At 47.3% G+C, this 18,965-nt stretch overlaps 1 protein-coding gene across 1 annotated transcript in view; it reads right to left on the minus strand.

The window, feature by feature from the left end:
• ube2l3b (ubiquitin-conjugating enzyme E2L 3b) overlaps window positions 1–18,965 on the minus strand; it is a 49,238-nt gene that overhangs the window by 5,745 nt on the left and 24,528 nt on the right. Inside the window, exons 2-3 of the mRNA XM_041788191.1 lie at window positions 13,250–13,345; window positions 11,387–11,573 (exon numbers count right to left, since the gene is read on the minus strand). Coding sequence (XP_041644125.1) covers window positions 11,387–11,573; window positions 13,250–13,345 — 283 coding nt within the window. The remainder of the gene's footprint in view (window positions 1–11,386; window positions 11,574–13,249; window positions 13,346–18,965) is intronic.

Raw genomic sequence — 18,965 nt, forward strand, 5'->3', positions numbered from 1 at the left:
AGACAGGGAATAGATAGGAGACTAGGACAGAGACAGGGAATAGATCAGAGACTAGGACAGAGACAGGGAATAGATCAGAGACTAGGACAGAGACAGGGAATAGATAGGAGACTAGGACAGAGACAGGGAATAGATAGGAGACTAGGACAGAGACAGGGAATAGATAGGAGACTAGGACAGAGACAGGAATAGGAGACTAGGACAGAGACAGGGAATAGATAGGAGACTAGGACAGAGACAGGGAATAGATAGGAGACTAGGACAGAGACAGGGAATAGATCAGAGACTAGGACAGAGACAGGGAATAGATAGGAGACTAGGACAGAGACAGGGAATAGATAGGAGACTAGGACAGAGACAGGGAATAGATCAGAGACTAGGACAGAGACAGGGAATAGATCAGAGACTAGGACAGAGACAGGGAATAGATAGGAGACTAGGACAGAGACAGGGAATAGATAGGAGACTAGGACAGAGACAGGGAATAGATAGGAGACTAGGACAGAGACAGGGAATAGATAGGAGACTAGGACAGAGACAGGGAATAGATCAGAGACTAGGACAGAGACAGGGAATAGATCAGAGACTAGGACAGAGACAGGGAATAGATCAGAGACTAGGACAGAGACAGGGAATAGATCAGAGACTAGGACAGAGACAGGGAGTAGATCAGAGACTAGGACAGAGACAGGGAATAGATAGGAGACTAGGACAGAGACAGGGAATAGATAGGAGACTAGGACAGAGACAGGGAATAGATAGGAGACTAGGACAGAGACAGGGAATAGATCGGAGACTAGGACAGAGACAGGGAATAGATAGGAGACTAGGACAGAGACAGGGAATAGATAGGAGACTAGGACAGAGACAGGGAATAGATCAGAGACTAGGACAGAGACAGGGGATAGATAGGAGACTAGGACAGAGACAGGGAATAGATCAGAGACTAGGACAGAGACAGGGAATAGATAGGAGACTAGGACAGAGACAGGGAATAGATAGGAGACTAGGACAGAGACAGGGAATAGATAGGAGACTAGGACAGAGACAGGAATAGATAGGAGACTAGGACAGAGACAGGAATAGATCAGAGACTAGGACAGAGACAGGAATAGATAGGAGACTAGGACAGAGACAGGGAATAGATGGAGACTAGGACAGAGACAGGGAATAGATAGGAGACTAGGACAGAGACAGGGAATAGGTCAGAGACTAGGACAGAGACAGGGAATAGATCAGAGACTAGGACAGAGACAGGGAATAGATAGGAGACTAGGACAGAGACAGGGAAGAGATCGGATACTAGGACAGAGACAGGGAATAGATCGGAGACTAGGACAGAGACAGGGAATAGATAGGAGACTAGGACAGAGACAGGGAATAGATCAGAGACTAGGACAGAGACAGGGAATAGATAGGAGACTAGGACAGAGACAGGAATAGATCAGAGACTAGGACAGAGACAGGGAATAGATAGGAGACTAGGACAGAGACAGGGAATAGATAGGAGACTAGGACAGAGACAGGAATAGATAGGAGACTAGGACAGAGACAGGGAATAGATCAGAGACTAGGACAGAGACAGGAATAGATAGGAGACTAGGACAGAGACAGGGAATAGATATGAGACTAGGACAGAGACAGGAATAGATAGGAGACTAGGACAGAGACAGGGAATAGATCAGAGACTAGGAGGACAGAGACAGGGAATAGATAGGAGACTAGGACAGAGACAGGGAATAGATAGGAGACTAGGACAGAGACAGGGAATAGATAGGAGACTAGGACAGAGACAGGAATAGATCAGAGACTAGGACAGAGACAGGGAATAGATCAGAGACTAGGACAGAGACAGGGAATAGATCAGAGACTAGGACAGAGACAGGGAATAGATAGGAGACTAGGACAGAGACAGGGAATAGATAGGAGACTAGGACAGAGACAGGGAATAGATAGGAGACTAGGACAGAGACAGGGAATAGATAGGAGACTCGGACCGAGACAGGAATAGATCAGAGACTAGGACAGAGACAGGAATAGATCAGAGACTAGGACAGAGACAGGGAATAGATAGGAGACTAGGACAGAGACAGGGAATAGATAGGAGACTAGGACAGAGACAGGGAATAGATCAGAGACTAGGACAGAGACAGGGAATAGATAGGAGACTAGGACAGAGACAGGGAATAGATAGGAGACTAGGACAGAGACAGGGAATAGATAGGAGACTAGGACAGAGACAGGGAATAGATCAGAGACTAGGACAGAGACAGGGAATAGATAGGAGACTAGGACAGAGACAGGGAATAGATCAGAGACTAGGACAGAGACAGGGAATAGATAGGAGACTAGGACAGAGACAGGGAATAGATAGGAGACTAGGACAGAGACAGGGAATAGATCAGAGACTAGGACAGAGACAGGGAATAGATCAGAGACTAGGACAGAGACAGGGAATAGATAGGAGACTAGGACAGAGACAGGGAATAGATAGGAGACTAGGACAGAGACAGGGAATAGATAGGAGACTAGGACAGAGACAGGGAATAGATCAGAGACTAGGACAGAGACAGGGAATAGATAGGAGACTAGGACAGAGACAGGGAATAGATAGGAGACTAGGACAGAGACAGGGAATAGATAGGAGACTAGGACAGAGACAGGGAATAGATCAGAGACTAGGACAGAGACAGGGAATAGATAGGAGACTAGGACAGAGACAGGGAATAGATCAGAGACTAGGACAGAGACAGGGAATAGATAGGAGACTAGGACAGAGACAGGGAATAGATCAGAGACTAGGACAGAGACAGGGAATAGATCAGAGACTAGGACAGAGACAGGGAATAGATAGGAGACTAGGAAAGAGTAAGTGAATATATAAGAGACTAGGACAGAGACAGGGAATAGATAGGAGACTAGGACAGAGACAGGGAATAGATAGGAGACTAGGACAGAGACAGGGAATAGATAGGAGACTAGGACAGAGACAGGGAATAGATAGGAGACTAGGACAGAGACAGGGAATAGATAGGAGACTAGGACAGAGACAGGGAATAGATAGGAGACTAGGACAGAGACAGGGAATAGATAGGAGACTAGGACAGAGACAGGGAATAGATCAGAGACTAGGACAGAGACAGGGAATAGATAGGAGACTAGGACAGAGACAGGGAATAGATAGGAGACTAGGACAGAGACAGGGAATAGATCAGAGACTAGGACAGAGACAGGGAATAGATAGGAGACTAGGACAGAGACAGGGAATAGATCAGAGACTAGGACAGAGACAGGGAATAGATCAGAGACTAGGACAGAGACAGGGAATAGATCAGAGACTAGGACAGAGACAGGGAATAGATAGGAGACTAGGACAGAGACAGGGAATAGATAGGAGACTAGGACAGAGACAGGGAATAGATAGGAGACTAGGACAGAGACAGGGAATAGATCAGAGACTAGGACAGAGACAGGGAATAGATCAGAGACTAGGACAGAGACAGGGAATAGATCAGAGACTAGGACAGAGACAGGGAATAGATAGGAGACTAGGACAGAGACAGGGAATAGATAGGAGACTAGGACAGAGACAGGGAATAGATCAGAGACTAGGACAGAGACAGGGAATAGATCAGAGACTAGGACAGAGACAGGGAATAGATCAGAGACTAGGACAGAGACAGGGAATAGATAGGAGACTAGGACAGAGACAGGGAATAGATAGGAGACTAGGACAGAGACAGGGAATAGATAGGAGACTAGGACAGAGACAGGGAATAGATAGGAGACTAGGACAGAGACAGGGAATAGATCAGAGACTAGGACAGAGACAGGGAATAGATCAGAGACTAGGACAGAGACAGGGAATAGATAGGAGACTAGGACAGAGACAGGGAATAGATAGGAGACTAGGACAGAGACAGGGAATAGATAGGAGACTAGGACAGAGACAGGGAATAGATCAGAGACTAGGACAGAGACAGGGAATAGATCAGAGACTAGGACAGAGACAGGGAATAGATAGGAGACTAGGACAGAGACAGGGAATAGATAGGAGACTAGGACAGAGACAGGGAATAGATAGGAGACTAGGACAGAGACAGGGAATAGATAGGAGACTAGGACAGAGACAGGAATAGATCAGAGACTAGGACAGAGACAGGGAATAGATAGGAGACTAGGACAGAGACAGGGAATAGATCGGAGACTAGGACAGAGACAGGGAATAGATAGGAGACTAGGACAGAGACAGGGAATAGATAGGAGACTAGGACAGAGACAGGGAATAGATCAGAGACTAGGACAGAGACAGGGAATAGATAGGAGACTAGGACAGAGACATTGAATAGATCAGAGACTAGGACAGAGACAGGGAATAGATAGGAGACTAGGACAGAGACAGGGAATAGATCAGAGACTAGGACAGAGACAGGGAATAGATAGGAGACTAGGACAGAGACAGGGAATAGATAGGAGACTAGGACAGAGACAGGGAATAGATAGGAGACTAGGACAGAGACAGGGAATAGATAGGAGACTAGGACAGAGACAGGGAATAGATAGGAGACTAGGACAGAGACAGGGAATAGATAGGAGACTAGGACAGAGACAGGGAATAGATAGGAGACTAGGACAGAGACAGGGAATAGATCAGAGACTAGGACAGAGACAGGGAATAGATAGGAGACTAGGACAGAGACAGGGAATAGATAGGAGACTAGGACAGAGACAGGGAATAGATCGGAGACTAGGACAGAGACAGGGAATAGATCAGAGACTAGGACAGAGACAGGGAATAGATCAGAGACTAGGACAGAGACAGGGAATAGATAGGAGACTAGGACAGAGACAGGGAATAGATCAGAGACTAGGACAGAGACAGGGAATAGATAGGAGACTAGGTCAGAGACTGGGAATAGATAGGAGAGACTAGGACAGAGACAGGGAATAGATCAGAGACTAGGACAGAGACAGGGAATAGATAGGAGACTAGGACAGAGACAGGGAATAGATAGGAGACTAGGACAGAGACAGGGAATAGATCAGAGACTAGGACAGAGACAGGGAATAGATCAGAGACTAGGACAGAGACAGGGAATAGATCAGAGACTAGGACAGAGACAGGGAATAGATAGGAGACTAGGACAGAGACAGGGAATAGATCAGAGACTAGGACAGAGACAGGGAATAGATAGGAGACTAGGACAGAGACAGGGAATAGATAGGAGACTAGGACAGAGACAGGGAATAGATCAGAGACTAGGACAGAGACAGGGAATAGATCAGAGACTAGGACAGAGACAGGGAATAGATAGGAGACTAGGACAGAGACAGGGAATAGATCAGAGACTAGGACAGAGACAGGGAATAGATCAGAGACTAGGACAGAGACAGGGAATAGATAGGAGACTAGGACAGAGACAGGGAATAGATCAGAGACTAGGACAGAGACAGGGAATAGATCAGAGACTAGGACAGAGACAGGGAATAGATAGGAGACTAGGACAGAGACAGGGAATAGATAGGAGACTAGGACAGAGACAGGGAATAGATAAGAGACTAGGACAGAGACAGGGAATAGATAGGAGACTAGGACAGAGACAGGGAATAGATAGGAGACTAGGACAGAGACAGGGAATAGATCAGAGACTAGGACAGAGACAGGGAATAGATAGGAGACTAGGACAGAGACAGGGAATAGATCAGAGACTAGGACAGAGACAGGGAATAGATAGGAGACTAGGACAGAGACAGGGAATAGATCAGAGACTAGGACAGAGACAGGGAATAGATAGGAGACTAGGACAGAGACAGGGAATAGATAGGAGACTAGGACAGAGACAGGGAATAGATCAGAGACTAGGACAGAGACAGGGAATAGATCAGAGACTAGGACAGAGACAGGGAATAGATAGGAGACTAGGACAGAGACAGGGAATAGATAGGAGACTAGGACAGAGACAGGGAATAGATCAGAGACTAGGACAGAGACAGGGAATAGATAGGAGACTAGGACAGAGACAGGGAATAGATCAGAGACTAGGACAGAGACAGGGAATAGATAGGAGACTAGGACAGAGACAGGGAATAGATCAGAGACTAGGACAGAGACAGGGAATAGATCAGAGACTAGGACAGAGACAGGGAATAGATAGGAGACTAGGACAGAGACAGGGAATAGATAGGAGACTAGGACAGAGACAGGGAATAGATAGGAGACTAGGACAGAGACAGGGAATAGATAGGAGACTAGGACAGAGACAGGGAATAGATAGGAGACTAGGACAGAGACAGGGAATAGATAGGAGACTAGGACAGAGACAGGGAATAGATCAGAGACTAGGACAGAGACAGGGAATAGATAGGAGACTAGGACAGAGACAGGGAATAGATCAGAGACTAGGACAGAGACAGGGAATAGATCAGAGACTAGGACAGAGACAGGGAATAGATAGGAGACTAGGACAGAGACAGCGAATAGATAGGAGACTAGGACAGAGACAGGGAATAGATAGGAGACTAGGACAGAGACAGGGAATAGATCAGAGACTAGGACAGAGACAGGGAATAGATAGGAGACTAGGACAGAGACAGGGAATAGATCAGAGACTAGGACAGAGACAGGGAATAGATAGGAGACTAGGACAGAGACAGGGAATAGATAGGAGACTAGGACAGAGACAGGGAATAGATCAGAGACTAGGACAGAGACAGGGAATAGATCAGAGACTAGGACAGAGACAGGGAATAGATAGGAGACTAGGACAGAGACAGGGAATAGATCAGAGACAGGGACAGAGACAGGGAATAGATCAGAGACTAGGACAGAGACAGGGAATAGGTCAGAGACTAGGACAGAGACAGGGAATAGATCAGAGACTAGGACAGAGACAGGGAATAGATCAGAGACTAGGACAGAGACAGGGAACAGATCAGAGACTAGGACAGAGACAGAGACGTGGTCAGCATCGAGGACAGGGGAGGAGACGGAGACTAGGACAGAGACTAGGTCAGAGACTAGGTCAGAGACTTGGTCAGAGACTAGGACAGAGACGGGGAATAGATCAGAGACTAGGACGGAGACAGAGACGTGGTCAGCATCGAGGACAGAGGAGGAGACCGAGACTAAGACAGAGACAGGGACTAGGACAGAGACTAGGTCAGAGACTAGGACAGAGACTAGGACAGAGACTAGGACAGAGACTAGGACAGAGGCGGGGAATAGATCAGAGACTAGGATTACTAATCACTCTTCAAACCTGGGGAGCTCTCAGCTGACCTAACAGGAAGTGGAAAAATTTTACTTAGGAAAATAAAACCAAAAGTGCATGGTGCATAAGGGTTCAAAGTGAAAGAAGATCCTGATCCCTAAGAACAGGAAGTAGTGTGGATGTAAACGGTTAAAACAATCCTGTGTCTGTCTTTAATCCAGCACCACAGCCTGGATTTCTTCAGAACTGCTGTTTAAAGGAGAGCCTTCACTGAAGACTGCAGTTTAAGTCCATGAGACAGAGCTGAACCTCTCCTCTGCTGAAGCTCAGTCAGATTAACGACAGACCCGTCCTCAGACCGAGACAGTTCGGGTCAGACAGGTGGGACGGTCTGGTCTCACCTTCTGGTCTGTACTGGGCATGTCTTTTAGTTCAGTTTAATGGACTGCAGCTCATCAGAACACAGCAGCACCAGGATCTGACTCTATCTGCACCAATGAGTCCGTAGGAGCTGGACCACTATCTAACCCTGGCTGACAGCTGGACCACTATCTAACCCTGGCTGAGACCTGGACCACTATCTAACCCTGGCTGAAAGCTGGACCACTATCTAACCCTGGCTGACAGCTGGACCACTATCTAACCCTGGCTGACAGCTGGACCACTATCTAACCCTGGCTGAGACCTGGACCACTATCTAACCCTGGCTGACAGCTGGACCACTATCTAACCCTGGCTGACAGCTGGACCACTATCTAACCCTGGCTGACAGCTGGACCACTATCTAACCCTGGCTGACAGCTGGACCACTATCTAACCCTGGCTGAGACCTGGACCACTATCTAACCCTGGCTGACAGCTGGACCACTATCTAACCCTGGCTGACAGCTGGACCACTATCTAACCCTGGCTGAGACCTGGACCACTATCTAACCCTGGCTGACAGCTGGACCACTATCTAACCCTGGCTGAGACCTGGACCACTATCTAACCCTGGCTGACAGCTGGACCACTATCTAACCCTGGCTGAGACCTGGACCACTATCTAACCCTGGCTGAGACCTGGACCACTATCTAACCCTGGCTGACAGCTGGACCACTATCTAACCCTGGCTGAGAACTGGACCACTATCTAACCCTGGCTGACAGCTGGACCACTATCTAACCCTGGCTGAGACCTGGACCAGTATCTAACCCTGGGTGAGAACTGGACCACTATCTAACCCTGGCTGACAGCTGGACCACTATCTAACCCTGGCTGACAGCTGGACCACTATCTAACCCTGGCTGACAGCTGGACCACTATCTAACCCTGGCTGACAGCTGGACCACTATCTAACCCTGGCTGAGACCTGGACCACTATCTAACCCTGGCTGACAGCTGGACCACTATCTAACCCTGGCTGAGACCTGGACCACTATCTAACCCTGGCTGAGAACTGGACCAGTATCTAACCCTGGCTGAGAACTGGACCACTATCTAACCCTGGCTGAAAGCTGGACCACTATCTAACCCTGGCTGAAAGCTGGACCACTATCTAACCCTGGCTGACAGCTGGACCACTATCTAACCCTGGCTGAGAACTGGACCAGTATCTAACCCTGGCTGAGACCTGGACCACTATCTAACCCTGGCTGAAAGCTGGACCAGTATCTAACCCTGGCTGAAAGCTGGACCAGTATCTAACCCTGGCTGAAAGCTGGACCACTATCTAACCCTGGGTGAGAACTGGACCAGTATCTAACCCTGGCTGAGACCTGGACCACTATCTAACCCTGGCTGAGACCTGGACCTCTATCTAACCCTGGCTGGGAACCTGGACCAGTATCTAACCCTGGCTGAGATCTGGACCACTATCTAACCCTGGCTGAGACCTGGACAAGTATCTAACCCTGGCTGAGATCTGGACCACTATCTAACCCTGGCTGAGACCTGGACCACTATCTAACCCTGGCTGAGACCTGGACCACTATCTAACCCTGGCTGAGACCTGGACCACTATCTAACCCTGGCTGAGACCTGGACCACTATCTAACCCTGGCTGACATCTGGACCACTATCTAACTCTGGCTGAGACCTGGACCACTATCTAACCCTGGCTGAGATTCTGGACCACTATCTAACCCTGGCTGAGACCTGGACCACTATCTAACCCTGGCTGAGACCTGGACCACTATCTAACCCTGGCTGAAAGCTGGACCACTATCTAACCCTGGCTGAGACCTGGACCAGTATCCAACCCTGGCTGAGACCTGGACCACTATCTAACCCTGGCTGAAAGCTGGACCACTATCTAACCCTGGCTGAGACCTGGACCAGTATCTAACCCTGGCTGAGAACTGGACCAGTATCTAACCCTGGCTGAGAACTGGACCAGTATCTAACCCTGGCTGAAAGCTGGACCACTATCTAACCCTGGCTGAAAGCTGGACCACTATCTAACCCTGGCTGACAGCTGGACCACTATCTAACCCTGGCTGAGAACTGGACCAGTATCTAACCCTGGCTGAGACCTGGACTAGTATCTAACCCTGGCTGAAAGCTGGACCACTATCTAACCCTGGCTGAGACCTGGACCAGTATCTAACCCTGGCTGAGACCTGGACCACTATCTAACCCTGGCTGAGACCTGGACCACTATCTAACCCTGGCTGAGACCTGGACCTCTATCTAACCCTGGCTGGGAACCTGGACCAGTATCTAACCCTGGCTGAGATCTGGACCACTATCTAACCCTGGCTGAGACCTGGACCAGTATCTAACCCTGGCTGAGATCTGGACCACTATCTAACCCTGGCTGACAGCTGGACCACTATCTAACCCTGGCTGAGACCTGGACCACTATCTAACCCTGGCTGACATCTGGACCACTATCTAACCCTGGCTGAGACCTGGACCACTATCTAACCCTGGCTGACAGCTGGACCACTATCTAACCCTGGCTGAGACCTGGACCACTATCTAACCCTGGCTGAGACCTGGACCACTATCTAACCCTGGCTGAGACCTGGACCACTATCTAACCCTGGCTGAAAGCTGGACCACTATCTAACCCTGGCTGAGACCTGGACCACTATCTAACCCTGGCTGAAAGCTGGACCACTATCTAACCCTGGCTGAGACCTGGACCAGTATCCAACCCTGCCTGAGACCTGGACCACTATCTAACCCTGGCTGAAAGCTGGACCACTATCTAACCCTGGCTGAGAACTGGACCAGTATCTAACCCTGGCTGAGACCTGGACCACTATCTAACCCTGGCTGAGACCTGGACCTCTATCTAACCCTGGCTGAAAGCTGGACCACTATCTAACCCTGGCTGAGACCTGGACCAGTATCCAACCCTGCCTGAGACCTGGACCACTATCTAACCCTGGCTGAGACCTGGACCACTATCTAACCCTGGCTGAGAACTGGACCAGTATCTAACCCTGGCTGAGACCTGGACCACTATCTAACCCTGGCTGAGACCTGGACCACTATCTAACCCTGGCTGAGACCTGGACCACTATCTAACCCTGGCTGAGACCTGGACCACTATCTAACCCTGGCTGAGACCTGGACCTCTATCTAACCCTGGCTGAGACCTGGACCACTATCTAACCCTGGCTGACAGCTGGACCACTATCTAACTCTGGCTGAGATTCTGGACCACTATCTAACCCTGGCTGACAGCTGGACCACTATCTAACCCTGGCTGACAGCTGGACCACTATCTAACCCTGGCTGACATCTGGACCACTATCTAACTCTGGCTGAGACCTGGACCACTATCTAACCCTGGCTGAGACCTGGACCACTATCTAACCCTGGCTGAGACCTGGACCACTATCTAACCCTGGCTGAGACCTGGACCACTATCTAACCCTGGCTGAGACCTGGACCACTATCTAACCCTGGCTGAGACCTGGACCACTATCTAACCCTGGCTGAGACCTGGACCACTATCTAACCCTGGCTGAGACCTGGACCACTATCTAACCCTGGCTGAGACCTGGACCACTATCTAACCCTGGCTGAGACCTGGACCACTATCTAACCCTGGCTGAGACCTGGACCATGGTTTTCTCACCGCTGTTGGCTGTGCTAGTTTTTGAAGATGATTTTGTCCAGATGAATCTGGACTATCTATAATCCACATAGTCTGGTCCCCCTTCAGGACTCTGGGTCTCACCTTGGTCAGTTTTAGTGGCAGGTTTCCAGTTCTCTGCGCTGATCACCGGCAGGCACACCTGGCCCTTCTCGTCGATGTTGGGGTGGTAGATCTTTGTCTTGAATGTGATCTTGGGGGGCTTGAAGGGGTACTCAGTGGGGAAAATGATTTCAATCCTGAACGCACCTTTGTCATAGGGAGGGTTGTCCTGGAGGAGAGGACAGGTACGGAGTTAGAGAGGACATCAGAGACAGCCAGGAGAGAGGAGCTACAGGTAGACCTGTATTAGGTCTACCTGGACCACATTCCTGGTCCCACTTGGACCCCACTAAGAGACCTAACTGGACCACTTTAACTGGACCGAGCACACTGAAGCATTCCTACATCAAAAATCTAAAACCAGAATTTCACGTTTTATTGTGTTCCTTTAGATGTAGAACATTTAGAAACTATCACTCACATTAGAAGAGTCCAGTATTGTCAGTTGGTCTGTTTCATCAGGGGGTGGTCCTCAGGGGCCACATGCCCTGCCCCCCCCCCCCCCCAAACATGTCCCTCAAGTCAATTTCAGACATTAAAATCCAGGGCAACCTGACCAGGTATCTGCCATGAACATCAGGAGCATTATTGTTCGGCCAAACTCTAAAGTCTGACTAAACTGATCAGAAAAAAACAGACTATTACGTCAGGAGCTAAAATCAGCTGTTAAGCTGATCAAATAAAGCATCTGAGTTTAACATGTAAACGTTGGTATAATCAGTTACTCTGAAAGGTTCTAATGAAAGCCTCCCATCCCTGGTTTCAGAGAGGTTGATGTATGGAGCCATTATTGGTACAAAACTTTAGAGCTCATTGTAATGTTCTGAGATCAGGACTCATGGATTGAGGGCTCAGAGTTTTCTCTCTGTGCTCTAAATGTCTGATCAAACTTCAGTCCATCCTCTCATTCAGGCTGGTTCTGTTCATCAAACTGACTCTGGTTTTTCTCTGTGGCGTACCAAACTTTCTCTGCAGATGAACCCACCAATAAGAAACAGGTAGAGGATGGACCAATCAGGTTAGCTCTGCCTGTTGTTGCTATGCTGTTCTCCTTTGATCTCACTGAGAGAGTCCCAACATTCTATCTCACACACACACGGTAACAAAACCATCATGAAGCTTCAACAGGAATGGTTAAAAACCTGTCAGAGACAGAGAACGGTGACTCCAGCACAGACAGATGAGTACTGAGTCTACCTGTTGAAGCCTAAAGGAAGTGTGTAGGAGGAGCTGGGGTGGAGTAATGGGGCTGAGGCGGTGTGTGGTAGAATGTTGGGACTGTCCTCAGGCTCAGTTAGGCCCTCCACGTGGACGGCTGCTCAAACGCACACTGACCAGGAACCATCAGGAGCATTTATAGGAAATGCCAGCTTCCTCCTCCCTGCAAACTGACATGCATGCCCGTATATGGGCGTGTCTGCATCTGTACGATCTCAGAGATACGTGTGGCCAGGCAAACATTCGCCACACAAGACCCTCACAAAGGGGCGTGGCTGAAGATTCCATACAACAGCATAAAGAAGGCCTAGTGAGAGCAGAGCAGATGTCTCCTGGAGAACAGCATGGCAACAGCAGGCAGAGCTAACCTGATTGGTCCATCCTCTTCCTGTTTCCTATTGGTTGGTTCAACAAAGGCAGGAAGTCGTTTGGAGTGCTATGAAACTTTCTCTGCTTGAAGAGAAATCCAAACACAAAGATTATAAAGTTTATTGCACAGGCAGGGTTGGGTGGAAAAGGCTGAGCTGTGCTCCTGAGTTTTGCAGCAATAATGACTCCATACATGAATGTCAGACCCCTTAGACACCCTTTACCTAACTGACAGACAGGAACAGAGGGGATACTCACAGGAACGATGAGCCCTTGCCATGACAATAGGTTTGATTCCTCCACTTGAATGTTTCTGAAGTTTTTCATTCCAGATCTGCGAATCTCATCAAGCTCCTGAGAAGCAGCCGAGTTTCACACAGGAGAGACGACAGAAGAGATGGACACACAGGTTTAGTTCAGGATAACTGCTGCTGGTCTAGTGTAGTAATGACTGATGAACCAGGAAGTTAGGGTCATTCTAAAGGCCTAAAGACAATCACGTTTCAACAGTAACAGCTTTGACAATCAATGAGAGGTAGACAGTGGTGGATATGAACACGACCTGTGGGTCAAAGTTCATACTAGAACTAAAACTAGACGTTCAAAGTCAAACACTCCATCTATCAGCCATCATACAGTCTGATGCAGTGTGGCATTCATCCCAGCAGAGGGCGCTCTCAGAGTAACCTCCACATGCCCTCTGGACCTCAGTGAATTAAGATACTGATGCTATTGAACTAAAATGGAGGGCGTCATGGAGGCGGCGCCACTGAACAGTAGCGGTACCTAGAGACCTTCAACGTGCTGTGTGGAAATACTCAGCATTTACAGCAAAGAGGGTAAAATGAGAACGGTACAGCCAGGTCTCCTCTCTGGACTCTTAAACTAGGGATGCACGACATTGGATTTTCTCCCATATCTGATATGTCGATATTTTGAAACAAATTTTGGCCGATACGGATATTTAATTACATTTTTTCCACTGTTATAAACACCAATTCTATCACGGACTACAATTTTTTAAAAATATTGGTAGTCTATTTTTGTACAAACTGACAAAACATTTGATTTTTATCAGAACTGAAGGATATATTGTTGTTGTTTTTTTTCAAATACAGCCATACACTAATGACAGACTTACAGTAATGTCTTTGGGTTACATGTGTATTACATGCTTACATGTATTTTTAACAGTACAGCCTAAGTCATCTGCATTTTTAGGGCAGTAAGCAGCAGCAAAATAACCTGCTGACTCTGAGCTCCACAGTATAAACAAGAAATAGCTTATACATTTAGACTGACTCTCCTCATTACTCAGCCAGTTTGCAGGATGGCTCCCTGAGATACTCCTGACGAAGGGCTTTAAAAAACAACAACACAGATTCTTAAATGCAAAAACAAAAATCTAGCCATAGTTCAGAGCTTAATTATAATTCTAAATTCCTGAGGGTCAAGATGAACAGAAATACATGTAAGACCATCACTGACAGGACCACAGGGTTCACATGTAAGACCATCACTGACAGGACCACAGGGTTCACATGTAAGACCATCACTGACAGGACCACAGGGTTCACATGTAAGACCATCACTGACAGGACCACAGGGTTCACATGTAAGACCATCACTGACAGGACCACAGGGTTCACATGTAAGACCATCACTGACAGGACCACAGGGTTCACATGTAAGACCATCACTGACAGGACCACAGGGTTCACATGTAAGACCATCACTGACAGGACCACAGGAGGACTCCAGGACTCCAACTGACAGGAGAAAGACTTTCATCACCGAAACAACAAGGCCGAAACACGATGTTGTGATGACACAAGCAAAAACCGCGGCCAGCACGCGCTTGGTGCAGTGGTTCTCAAATAGGGGTACGCGTATGTGAAGGCACTTCAGGGGGTACGTGAGATTTTAAAATACATGCCGGCTATTTAAGGAAAATAGCGCCTTTCTTTGCACGTCAGGAGTGACACGTTTTTGCGAGTATATTACTACATTCTAAAATCACATTAGTGCTGCGAACGTCTGCGGTGTGTTTTCTCTGTCCTCTGATAAACACTGATATTTTTTGAAGCGGAAGATAAAAGGAGGTGTGTCCCTCTCTGTCCTTCACTCCGTGCATAACGCGCCACTTTTACGCACAGCCAGGCTGTCAGTGCCTTTGGGTTTCACTGTTTCATCCACTCTGCCAGACAAGTTTGTAAGAGGAGGGACTGACTTTTCATTCATTCCATGTCAAATATGATCAATCAGAGTTATAATATCGCACAGCTGAGGCTAGCGGTGAGAGGAGTTAACTCTCCACAGACTGGCTCACCTGTTTGTGTTCCAGACTGGTCAGAGGAGTCATTTAGCTGGTTGATCTGGAGCTTTTATAAGTCGTATGTCTGAGGTCAGAGGAGACTGTGTTGGTAAATGTTTCACCAAAGTCCCGTTAGTTTAGAAACAGCTCCAGCTGTGTGAGTTTCGCTCCAGCGAGAGCACATGGTGGTGGTGGTGCCGATTAATAAGGCAGACAGAGGAACAAAAACGTCCTCCTCTCCAACACCACCTGAAGTTTGATATCTCCTCATATCTGTCTGTATCAGTGCTTGTGTTGTTGCCTCTTTTTTGGCCTGGTAGAGAGGGAGACAGGCAGCAGGAAGGCCGACATGTCCACATGAGCGCAAATGCGCTACTTAAACATGCAGCGATGTCGCGCTGCGTAATGATGTTGCAGGTGTGGAAGCTTGCTTTGATTCGCTACAGGTTCTAAATGTAAATATTTTGTGTAAATAAACTGCATGAAAAAATTGCGTATAGGGTGTAAGGACCTTAAGTTTATAAACTGGAGTTAATATTTTGTATGTTATTAAATTTAATCACCCTAAAACCCCCTGAGTCTCCCCCATGGCAGGATGGTTTGACCCACACTGGAGCATGCCTGTCAGTCACTGCATTCACAACCTCTCCATTCATAAAAAGGTTTAGGATTTATTTTTTGTGAAGAAGTTCTGATCTATAACTAAGTTCATGATTTCAGTTTGAGAAGAGAGAAGTCTTTTTTATAATTAATTATTATTTATAGGTTTTTAGTTCTTTCTAACTCTATGTTTTTACTTCCAAATTGTTCCAGAGTGACCGCTGCAGCTGAGCAGAGTTTTGCACACTTCTGGGTTTAAAGCCTTTCAGTCACTGTTCCCAACAGCTACATTCATTCGAGTTCCCACATTTAGAGATGAGACGATGTGCCATGACTTTAGTCATGCATTTTTAACATTTAAAATGTATGAAAAACAAATCTAATATTTGTAACTTGAAAGTGTTTATCAGTTACAAAGTTTGATAAATCAGACGGCTGTCACAACACTCTTTAATGTCTTTCTTTTTGGCCAAAAAGCTTTGTGCTGTTTAGGGGGTACTTAGCTGAAAAAGTACTTCACAGGGGGGTTCATGACTGAAAAAAGGTTGAGAATCACTGATTTAATGTAGACATGATAATGGTCAAGTTAAACATTTTATTTTGTATTTTATTTTATTTTGTATTGTGTATTGCTGGAATGAAGTGCTTAATAAATATTTACATAACTTTGTAATTGATTTATTCTTTGAAGCATGAATATTAATTTTTGCAATTGCAATTGATTTTAGTGAGGTTAGTACACAGCCATAGCCATAAATGCAATGGTACTAACCATTGGCATAATAATGTCTTTCGGTGTTTCGGTTGTCAGCCTTGGTTTCCTCGTTTTCGGTTTTCAGTTTCGGCCAAGAATTTTCATTTCGGTGCATCCCTAGTTAAAATGGCAATAAAAATAAGGTAGCAAAAAGGGTTAAAAAGCAGCAAAAAATGAACTGTTACAGACTGTAACAGACTGCCTGGACTGTTACAGACTGTAACAGACATCCTGGACTGTTACTGACTGCTACAGACTGCCTAGAATGTTACAGACTGCTACAGACTGCCTAGAATGTTACAGACTGTTACAGACTGCCTGGACTGTTACAGACTGTAACAGACTGCCTAGAATGTTACAGACTGCTACAGACTGCCTAGAATGTTACAGACTGTTACAGACTGCCTGGACTGTTACAGACTGTAACAGACTGCCTAGAATGTTACAGACTGCTACAGACTGCCTAGAATGTTACAGACTGTTACAGACTGCCTGGACTGTTACAGACTGTAACAGACTGCCTGGACTGTTACAGACTGCTACAGACCGCCCGGACTGTTACAGACTGCCTGGACTGTTACAGACTGTGACAGACTGCCTGAACTGTTACAGACTGCCTGGACCGTTACAGACTGTTATAGACTGCCTGGACTGTTATAGACTGTTACAGACTGCCTGGACTGCTATAGACTGCCTGAACTGTTACAGACTGTAACAGACTGCCTGGACTGTTACAGACTGCAGCAGACTGCCTGGACTTCTAAGGCCTGTAACACACTGCCTGGGCTGTTACAGACTGCCTGGACTGTTACAGACCGCCTGGACTGTTAAGGACTGTTACAGACTGCCTGGGCTGTTACAGACTACCTGCATTGTTACAGACTGTTACAGACTACCTGGACTGTTACAGACTGCCGTGACTGTTACAGACTGCCAGGACTGTTTAGGACTGTTACAGAGTGTTAAGGACTGTTACAGACTATTACAGACTGCCTGGATTATTACAGCATGTTATAGACTGCCTTGACTGTTACAGACTGCCTGGACTGTTACAGACTGCCTGGACTGTTACAGACTGCCTGGACTGTTACAGACTGTAACAGAATAACTGGACTGTTACAGACTGCCAGGACTGTTACAGACTGTAACAGACTGCCTGGACTGTGACAGACTGTGACAGACTGCCTGGACTGTTACAGACTGCCAGGACAGTTACAGACTTTTAAGGACTGTTAAAGACTATTACAGACTGCCTGGTCTATGACAGACTGTTATAGACTGCCTGGACTGTTACAGAGTGCCAGGACTGGCACACAGTGTTACAGACTGCCTGGACTGTTACAGACTGTAACAGACTGCCTAGACTGTTACAGACTATAACAGACTGCCTGGACTGTTACAGACAGCCTGGACTGTTACAGACTGTAACAGAATGCCTGGACTGTTACAGACTGCCAGGACTGTTAAAAACTATTACAGACTGCCAGGACTGTTACAGACTGTTACAGACATCCTGGACTGTTACAGACTGTTACAGACTGCCTGGACTGTTATAGACTGCCTGAACTGTTACAGACTGCCTGGATTGTTACAGACTGTTACAGACTGCCTGGACTGTTACAGACTGTTACAGACTGCCTGGACTGTTACAGACTGCCAGAACTGTTAAGGACTGTTACAGACTGTAACAGACTACCTGGACTATTACGGACTCCTACAGACTGCCTGGACTGTTACAGACTGCCTAGACTGTTAAAGACTGCAACAGACTGCCTGGACTGTTACAGACTGCTACAGACCGCCCGGACTGTTACAGACTGCCTGGACTGTTACAGACTGTGACAGACTGCCTGAACTGTTACAGACTGCCTGGACCGTTACAGACTGTTATAGACTGCCTGGACTGTTATAGACTGTTACAGACTGCCTGGACTGCTATAGACTGCCTGAACTGTTACAGACTGTAACAGACTGCCTGGACTGTTACAGACTGCAGCAGACTGCCTGGACTTCTAAGGCCTGTAACACACTGCCTGGGCTGTTACAGACTGCCTGGACTGTTACAGACCGCCTGGACTGTTAAGGACTGTTACAGACTGCCTGGGCTGTTACAGACTACCTGCATTGTTACAGACTGTTACAGACTACCTGGACTGTTACAGACTGCCGTGACTGTTACAGACTGCCAGGACTGTTTAGGACTGTTACAGACTATTACAGACTGCCTGGATTATTACAGCATGTTATAGACTGCCTTGACTGTTACAGACTGCCTGGACTGTTACAGACTGCCTGGACTGTTACAG

The sequence above is a fragment of the Cheilinus undulatus genome, linkage group 5 (genome assembly GCF_018320785.1).
Source record: "Cheilinus undulatus linkage group 5, ASM1832078v1, whole genome shotgun sequence".
In the NCBI taxonomy this organism is placed as follows: domain Eukaryota; kingdom Metazoa; phylum Chordata; class Actinopteri; order Labriformes; family Labridae; genus Cheilinus; species Cheilinus undulatus.